The sequence below is a fragment of the Loxodonta africana genome, chromosome 4 (genome assembly GCF_030014295.1).
Source record: "Loxodonta africana isolate mLoxAfr1 chromosome 4, mLoxAfr1.hap2, whole genome shotgun sequence".
Taxonomy (NCBI): Eukaryota; Metazoa; Chordata; class Mammalia; order Proboscidea; family Elephantidae; genus Loxodonta; species Loxodonta africana.
The window spans coordinates 79,878,282-79,887,453 of NC_087345.1; the positions used below are offsets into that span (position 1 = coordinate 79,878,282).

General features: G+C 52.7%; 1 protein-coding gene across 1 annotated transcript; it reads right to left on the reverse strand.

Moving 5' to 3' along the window:
* Positions 1–1,656: 1,656 nt before the first annotated feature.
* On the reverse strand, positions 1,657–4,805 carry INHBE (inhibin subunit beta E). The gene is made up of 2 exons (XM_003405150.3): positions 4,259–4,805; positions 1,657–4,039 (listed from the first exon to the last, which is right to left on the reverse strand). Exons 1-2 carry the CDS (start codon positions 4,653–4,655, stop codon positions 3,282–3,284), a joined length of 1,155 nt encoding a protein of 384 aa, XP_003405198.2. The 5' UTR covers positions 4,656–4,805; the 3' UTR covers positions 1,657–3,281.
* Positions 4,806–9,172: the final 4,367 nt, after the last annotated feature.

Here is a 9,172-nt window from a genome sequence, read left to right on the forward strand (position 1 = left end):
CACATCTGTCACAAGACAGGTCAGAGGTTCAAGCAGAGCCGCCCCTCAGTGGTTTTATCGTCTCACCACACACACACACACACACACACACACACACACACACACACACACACATCCCCATCCCACCTAGGGCTCCCTCCTTCGCGGTTCCCTCCTTTCAGAAACATCGACGTTTTTCTGCCTGGCTCTCAGACACACACCTGGAGTTCCCTCTCTACCAAGCAGAACTCCAACTAGCCGTCCCTCTAGCCTCTTCTTCTCAACTCCGGAAAGTGAGATGTTTCTAATATATGGGAGAGGAGGAGGCAGACAAAGAGACCCACAACTGCCTGAGACAGAGACACAGACTACCAGACTCAGAAGAAAAAGGAGGAGGAATAAGAGATACAGAGAAAGATATAGAGCTACAAATTAAAAATTCCTCCCAAGTTTCTAATTTCTTACCCCAGGCTCTTCCACCCCCATTTTGCCCCTATGCCCAGGTCTCCCTCTTGGCTGGCTGAGTCCCTCAGAAGCAGGGCATCCCCTCAGGCCCCTTCCCCCACCGCTCCCAGGTGGTCCCCCGCCTACCCCCCTTCTCACCTCTGTCTGGGCGCTGGGCTTGGGATGCGCGGTCCAGGGCTGGAGTCTGGGCTGGGGGGTGTAAGGTGGGGGGGGCGGAAGGGGCCACGGCGGCGCAGCCTCAGTGCCACCCCACCCCCCCCAACCTGGTCCCCAGCCCTCCAGCCGGCCCAGCCCGCCGGGCCGCGAGCCGGGACCACCCGCGAGAAGCGCAAACTTTTTTTTCTTTTTGCAAAAACTTTCTCGCTCTAGCCGCTGGCGCGCCGCCGCTCTTCCCGCTCGCCCCTCACCTCCCTCCTGTTTCCCTCCCTCTTGCCGTTCTTGAGGATGAGGCGAGGTGGCTGCAGGGGAGAGAGGGGGTGCCGGGCTTATTGCACCCCCAGGACCCCCAGGATCCTCCCCCTCCCTTGAGGGACCCTATACTGCCTCCCGCCCCCCCCCTCGCCGAACACGCTGCTGTCGGTAGGCAGTAAATCCCGGCCTGGATCCTGGATCGGCTGCCCACGAAGAGGCCCTAAACCCCAGCCAGAAAAACAGATTGGGAAATAACATTGGGAGAGGGGGAAGGCGACGAAAAAGTTCATCTTAGAAAATATTAGAGATAGGATTGTCGACTTTGATTGATGCTAACGCAGCATTCTCTCTCCCTGTGGTTAATCGGCTGGCTTCGTCCTTTGGATGGAACTTGGATGCGTTCAGACAGAGCTGGGGTTTGGGGGAGACGGGTTGAAGGGCTGGGGGCCCTAGGTGGAAGGTGTCTATGGAGCATAAAAGAGAGAAGCAGCGGCTGAGGCCTGAGTACAGGGTATGCGTTCACAGGTCACCTAAGGGGTCCTGGGCCTGAATCGCTGTTCCCCGAGAAGCACTGTTGACCGAGAATCCCCGCTTTCCTTCATCTGGAAGTTCGGGAGACTTGCAGACACCTCCGCACCTCTCCACTGCCGGCTGTCTTTTCGCTCTTCAGGGCTTTCTACTCCCTCTGCTGGCCTATCTGGCACATGACACCTCTCGGATACTGCTTGGAGGCGGAGGAGACTGGGGAAGCTGAAGGAGTAGGAGGTTTTCACTTGTCGCCCCACCCACCCTCAGAAAGGGGTCTAGGACCGGGGATATGTGAGCCCAAAGAAACGGAGGGGCACACTGGCAGCTGCTGCTAGTGCAGAGCTGTAGTGCCGAACCGAAAGGGGAATGCCCTGTGAATTTGGATTTTTGTCACCTTGGTGACCGGATGCAGGGAAAGGGGCACCTATTTTAGTCTTTGTGGCCTTTATACCAAAAGGGTGAAAGAGTCCCTTCCCCTTTCTGCCAGCCCTCAAACAGACTCCACATCTCAGGTCTGCTTCCAAGGACAACCTCCTTGGGCCTGGAGGTCAATTGGTTAACTGTTGTCTGAGGGCATGGGGAAATGATGAAGTTAGGGAGAGTACAGGGTCCTACAAAGATAGGTAGTAACTATGGGGTGGGGAGAGGGAAGACAGATAGGAGCCTTATTTGAACCTTCCTCTGCCCGTATGACATTGACCTAGACACCAGTTATATGGAGAGGATCAGGGACCCATCTGGGTCAGGCCAGACCAATGGTCACCAAAAAGGAAGGAGCGAACCCTATACCACTCATTCCAGCTAGATGCCCCTTCCCCCAAGGGAGCTCTCTTTTAGAACACCCTCTCCACCAGGTTCTCTAAACCAGTGGCTCTCAAACTTTTTGGTCTCAAGACTACTTTACACCCTTAAAAAATGCTGAACTTTTATTCATGTGGCTTATATCTATCAATTTGCCGTATTAGAAATTAAAATGGAAAACAAATTTAAATACAAGAAAACACAAGCACACATTCCATTCACAATGATGTCAGAAAGATGATGTAATCACATGTCATGCAGCCTCTGGAAAAATCCACCATACACTTTTAAGATAATGAAAATTTAAAAAGGCAAACAACATCTTAGTATTATTATGAAAATAGCTTTGACTTTTGAACACCCCTGAAAGGGCCTCAGGGACCTTCCAGGAGTCCCCAGCCCACACTTTGAGAATTGTTGCTCTGGACCATCACCCCAGCCTGTTTCATGACTCACACTTGTTGATTTTTTTTTTCTCTCATTTTTATTAGGAAAGTATAAATGTTTGTCTCCCCAGTGGGTCCTGCCCCCCAGGAAAAACTGGAAACTTCTTTGGGGCTCAGCACCCCTCTTTCTTGATCCTGTTTCTGGGACTTTCCTAAACACCCTCCTTCAGCCCGTTGCCCATCTCCCTCTTGGCCCTCCCTTAAGACGCTTCAACAATCCCTACCCCTGGCCAGCCTGTTTCCCCTTCCCCAAGCCTGCTGGGCCCTCTGCTTCCTCCTCCCCCTACCTGAGGACTTTTTCTTCTTGGGAAAGACTACAGTAATTTTTCTCTGCTTTATTCTTCCCACCCTCTCTCCCTGCCTCCCTCGCACCTGCCATTTTCTCATAAAGTTTAGACTAGAAATCATCCTTTCTAGGTAGACCTCTTTGGAGGAAACACTTTACCCATCTCCTCACACATCAACCAGCCTCCAATAGACCAGGAGTCTGGACAAAAAAGTACCCATTTGGGTCACATATTACCAGGTCGCCTATGGGGTGGGGATGTTGACCAGGAATCTGATGCCTTCGGGCAGATGCCTTCAGGCAGATGCCCTTTGTGTGGGAAGCCCTGACTTGATCTTTTCACTCCAAAACCCCAGGCCCTCTGACTAGCTGCAGCCACAGGCCTCCACCACCATATCTGGCACATCTGTCTTGACCACGTTGCCATTACGGTCAAGGTATAGGAGGGACAAAGGCCTTCGGGCAGTGGGGACGCAGCAGGAGGTACCCGAGGGCCAAGGGTTATTGGCCTTGAGGAGGCTAAAGACAGCAGAGTGGAAAGAGGCAGCAATGCCTGGGCTGCCAGCCAGGTGCAGGGGGCACTGCCCATTGCAGTAATTCAGCTGGTACCCCTCAGGCTGCAGGATCCAATCCCGCCATCCCAGATCTTGGAAGTCTACATAATGATCTCGCCTACAACATAAGGGGGTCTCAGGTTCACAGGTGGGGGTCCTCCTCCTGGCTCGACCTGCTCCAGGCTCATTGGTCCGAATCTTAAGTTCCAAGAAGGGCCGCTGGTCACCCTGTGCATCCAGGAACCGCTGCTGTGGCCGAACAGCTGTGCTATTGCCCTCTAGGGGTCTGCAATCCAGCTGGAGTTTCAGGACGCCTGACTCCTCACCCCTCAAGCCACTAGAGGGCAGAGTCAGGGCATGCCAGCCCGGGCTATTCATTTGGTGCTCAGCCAGTAGGGTGCGGGACCCTCGGCGCCTTCTCCTTGTGTTCCACCGGATGATCCTCAAGTAAAGGGTGCCAGGAAGGGTGGGGAGCACATGCAGCCAGAGACGGGCATGGTACAAGCGGTGGGCCCGAGGAGTGGACAGGTTGAAGGTGAGCACGGAGCTGCAGGTTGAAGCCAAGGAGTCTGCCCAAAAGATGGAGAAGGGAAAGAACCGTGAGCCTTGCCCACTGCTCTCCCTCAGCCCACTTTCAGAAGAAATAGGGACTGCCTTGTAACCTCGAAACCAGTCCTTGCCCAACTCCTCCCTCTCCTACCACACCCTGCTTCCTCCGCCTTTTCTGCCAGCCTCCCCTTCTGCCTCCCTTTTCCTGACCGTTCTCCGCCTGTCTCTCCGTTACCCACCTGTGATGGTAGCAAAGCTGATGACTTCCTCCGCATTTACTGGACTCACACTTCCTGGCTGTAGTCTCCGAAGCGCTCTGGTCAGCGCTGCCTGGGGTGGAGGGTGGGTTATTCTGGGACGACTGGTCAAGTGCAGCCCCTCCAAGATTTGCTGCTTGGCCAGCTCTAGGACCAGAGCTCGTTCTGTTTGGGGTGCCAGTGTGGGGCTTCCACAGGAGGGACACACAGACTCTGCCTCCTGGGCCCACACCAGTGCCCACAGCAGCACCAGCTGGAGTGGGACATCAGGGAGCCTCATGCTCCTGGTGGATGGCCCTGGGTTGAGAGCCCTGGAGTTTGGATGGAAGTTGCTCCTTCTGTTGAGTCCAATTGCACGAGGGCCAATGTGGCACAGCATTAGCAGACGCCAGTGCCACACCTACCACTGGCCAAGAGTAGAGCCACCTGTTTTCTATCGCCTGGAACTCAGGAAGGCGGATCGTCCGATGGGCTGCTGTGCTTAGCTCTGTCTTCCAGTTTGACCCTCACAGCTTATGTCTGACTACTGATCTGGGGCCTCTTTAGAGCTGGTGTCTGGGGCTCCCCCACCTAGTGGTCAGCCAGCAGACCTACCTTCTGAGCCCAGGGATTGGACAGCTGTGCTGCCCATCAGGCCCCTGCAGGGAGGTGGAGGTCCCCCCCTTGGAGCTCTGGTTTCACCATCTGGCCATGGTGGCGGGGGTTGAGGTAGGGGTATGGGGGTGGGGGGATAATGTGGACACGCATGATGCAAGAAAGAGGTTGATTTCACATGCTCAGTTCCCAAGGTCTGGGCCTTGGGGGAGGGGACTCCATATGAGCCAGGTGGGGAAGGGCCATGTCTCCACATACCTTGAGTTTTTCTAGCTTGCCCAATGGCCACTGCCACACCACTTCCCATGAGGTAGCTATGAATCCCAGTGGGGATTCCTCTGGGGCCTCTGAGCCAGAAGGAGAACTCTGGGCTCTTTATTTCTAGCAATCAGGCTAGGACATGGGTGGGGCTTGGGGAGAATAGAGTCCTCTTGTCCAGGCAGAGGAGGCAATGCTGTGGGGCACAGAAGTCACCCCCTGACTGTGCCTATGCTGGCTGCCCAGAGTCCAGTTGGACTGGGGCACAACATGGAGGAAGGCCAGAGCATGGGGTCGGGGAGGTGGAGTGGTGTTACTGTGATGTCTAGGGGAAACCCAGAGAAGTGGGGGGTGGCAGTGATGCAACCTCATAGCAGGACAGAGTCCATCAAGGCTGGCAGAAGGGCATGGGTCTTGGGAGGGCTTGGACCCAGCTCTGCCAGTTCTCGTTCAGGCAGCTGTGAAAGTTGTCTAAATTTGGGGCATCCTAGAGGTGATGCAATCTCAGCCAGACCTTTCTGTTAGTGGAGTGGGAAATGGGGGAGTTAAGGACTTCTGAAAGCAAAGCAAGGAGAGTGCAGCGACCTTAGTTCCAATCCTTGTCCTCCTTATCGCACTTCCTTACCGACCTTAAATGAGAGGACCATGGGCCCCCTACTTTGAACTCCCTGGGGTTGGCCTCATGCTAGGCTTTCTCCTTAAAAGGAGGCTTTCTCCTTATGCCCCAGTTTTTTCAAGAAGCTGGGGGAAGAAAACTGTGGGGGGAAGTGAGTGTGGTTTGGAAATGTGCCCCTATTCCGTTTTGTCCATCTCCCGCCATTTAGCCCGCGAGGGCCATCAAGAGGGACTGCTAGACCGTCTGAGATGTGGTACTGGGAGGAGGGGTCGCACTTTGGGGGGCCTCAGTACCACCAGTGTCCACCATGTGGCAGTGCTGTGCCACTGGACAGCAACTGGCCAACAGCTGACCTGGTGCTTGCCACGAAGGGGCCGCCCCGGAAAACGGAGAGCCAGGGGTACTCCTCAGCCTGTCACTCTGGGGATCTGCCTCCCACCTGGAGAAAAGGGGAGCTGGTTCCTCTGCTCTTCCCCCACCCCCCACCTTACTACTGCCAGGAAACAGAGGCTGCCCTTAAGATCCACATCACTGCTACCTTTGGTTTTGGACTTCATCACACTAACACGTGGCAATGGAGCTTGGTGACTGGGTGCCAGGCTCTTCCTAGAAATTCAGGGCACCATGTGGTGGGAAAGGCGAAGAAAGGACCATGAGATTCTTATACCCTCCTACCCACCCTGCATTTCTCCCTAGGCCCTGAAGCATATTCAAGTTCCTCTGCCCAGTGCTCTCACCAACTTCCAGCATCCTTTCTGTTGGTCAGGGGTGGTGAGTGACAGCCCTCTACCCACTGGGGTCTAGAAAACGCAGGCTACAAAATGAAGCTTTACAGGTTTACGTGGTGGTGTCTGGGAGGGCTTACCTGTTAGTGCCAGGAGATAGAGCCATAGGAAGCAGTAAGAAGTGACTGCAGGAGTCACTGACCCCCCCTCTCCCTTGCCCTCACTCTGAGAGGTGCCCCCAATTTCCAGCTCTTCCCACCCCCTTGCTGCTATGCCTGGCCTGGCCCTACCTCCCCAGTGACACTTACGTCAGAACTCAGCTATAAATATGCTCTTAGCATCTTAATCACTTTTCCCAAGAAGTGCTCCCAGGGTTATAAATACCCCAGCCATCTGCCTCTCGGCCTGCCCTACCACCAACCTAGTTGGGGGCTGGGGGTAGTGACAGGCTTGGGGGTGGATAAGGCAGTAGAAGAAGCTGAAGTGGCTACCTTGCCCAGATGAGAAAAGCCTGAAGAGGTCTAGGGTAAGGGAATAGGGGGCTCTGAAAGATAGGGCTTGGAAAAAGACGGGGCCATTCTTTCCCCATTTTACAAAAAAAAAGCAGAGCCAAAAAGGAATGGGACTAATGCTAATTCTGTGTTTAAGAATTTTCTAATTTGTTCATCATGAATTTTTTTGCATTAATTTTTTATCTTAAAAAAACATTGCATTAAAATGTTGTTTATCTTGATTGCTGAATTTTTTGCATCTCCTTAAACATTTTGTCCCCAATATGAGTACCTCACCTCACCTCACCCTAGTCATGGCCCTGAGGACTGAAACTGGAATTGGAGGAAGAAGGTTAGATTTTAGGGACCAGGTGCAGAGGAAAGGGGAGCACTAACCAAACGGGAAGGATGAACCTGAAGTCTCAGAGTGCATTGACTCACAGCTCAGAGGTGTAGCCCCCTGCCCCCAGGAGGTCCTTTTCAGACTTTCTCCCCTGGGGTTCCTATTCAGGGGACCTCTTACCCTGGTAGGAGGCAGTCATGAGTTAAGCAAACACAGACAGCACGTTCTCCAAGGGTCACATGGGTTTTGCGCAAACTTGTCCTTGGCTGCAGACAATATCGACCCCATGGTTCAGGGCTGTCCAACAAAAGGGAGGAGATGTTGGAGGAAGAAGGGCAAAGGTGAAAGAGGACCCAGTCTCAGAGCAAATGCCTCCCTCGCTTCATCCCAGGCCTTCCTCTTCTTCTCTCTTTCCCACTTAAGTGTCCCTTGGCCAGTTCCAGCTTCCAGACAGGACTACTGGGTGGAGCTCTGGGGGTCAGTAAGGGGAGGTGAGTCAGAGGTCCCGGCAGCCAGCTCAGAGCCATGTCTCAGCCTCCCACCATGTGCATGCCATCATGTTGTCCGCCTACTTGCTGACTGATCGATAGCAATAGATCAGCCATCTGTCTCATCTCTTAGATCAGGTAGAGGGAAGAGAGGAACAGGTAAAACACAGTGTCTTTATTAGCCATGAGACCAGCAACGATGGACCTGGGGGGTGGAGGGGGCCTAAGAAAGAGGAGGAGGCAGTGTGGGGGAGGAAGAGACATGAAGCATGGGATAGAAAGACGCAACCGCTCATCCCTGAGGAGTCTGTGTGAGAGAGTAAGTAGTCAGGACAGGCATACTCCATGTCATCTGGGTGTCATTCAGGGTCCTGGCAGGAGACAGGGGACACACTCAGCCATCTATATTTGCTTCATTAAGAAGACTTAGTGAAGGAATTATTTACAGAGGGGTTATGAGAACCGACAAGGGATGTTGAAACACCCAGGGATGAGCTAAAGCTTGGAAAGCCATTGTGACCCCTCACTTTTTTTTTTTTAGTTGTGCCTTAGGTGGAACTTTACAGCTCAAGTTAATTTCTCATACAAAAATTTATACATATATTGTTATGCGACACTAGTTGCAATCCCTATAATGTGACAGCACACTCCCCCTTTCCACCCTGGGTTTCCTGTGTCCATCCAACCAGCTCCTGTCCCTTTCTGCCTTCTCTTCCTGCCTCCAAACAGGAGCCACTCATTTAGCCTTGTGTCTCTGCCTGAACTCAGAAGTGCACTCTTCACGAGTATTATTTTATGTTTTATAATCCAGTCTAATTTTTTCTAAAGAGTTGGTTTTGGGAATGGTTTTAGTTCTGGGTTAACAGAGCTTCCAGGGGCCATGTTTTTTTTTTTTTTTTCCTATTGTACTTTAGGTGAAGGTTTACAGAACAAACTAGCTTCTCATTTAACAGTTAGTACACATATTGTTTTATGGCATTGGTTTAACAACCCCACGACATGTCAACACTTTCCCTTCTCGACCTTGGATTCCCTATTACCAGTCTTCCTGTCCCCTCTTGTCTTCTAGTCCTTGCCTCTGGGCTATTATGCTCCTTTAGTCTTGTTTTGTTTTATGAACCTGTCTAGTCTTTGGCTGGAAACCCTGGTGGTGTAGTGGTTAAGTGCTACAGCTGCTAACCAAAATGTCAGCTGTTTGAATCCAGCAGGTGCTCCTTGGAAACTCTATGGGGTAGTTCTACTGTGTCCTATAGGGTGGCAATGAGTCAGAATTTACTCGATGGCAGTGGGTTTGGTTTAGGGTTAATCGTTGGCTGAAGGATGAACCTCAGGAGCGATCTTGTTACTGAGCTAAAAGGATGTCTGTGGGCCATACTCTCAA

Coding starts and splice junctions, on each gene's coding strand:
- INHBE (XM_003405150.3), bottom strand. CDS start 4,655: ATGCTGTGCCACATTGGCCCTCGTGCAATTGGACTCAACAGAAGGAGC. Junction 4,040..4,258: donor CAGCTTTGCTACCATCACAG/GTGGGTAACGGA, acceptor TCTTTTGGGCAG/ACTCCTTGGCTTCAACCTGC.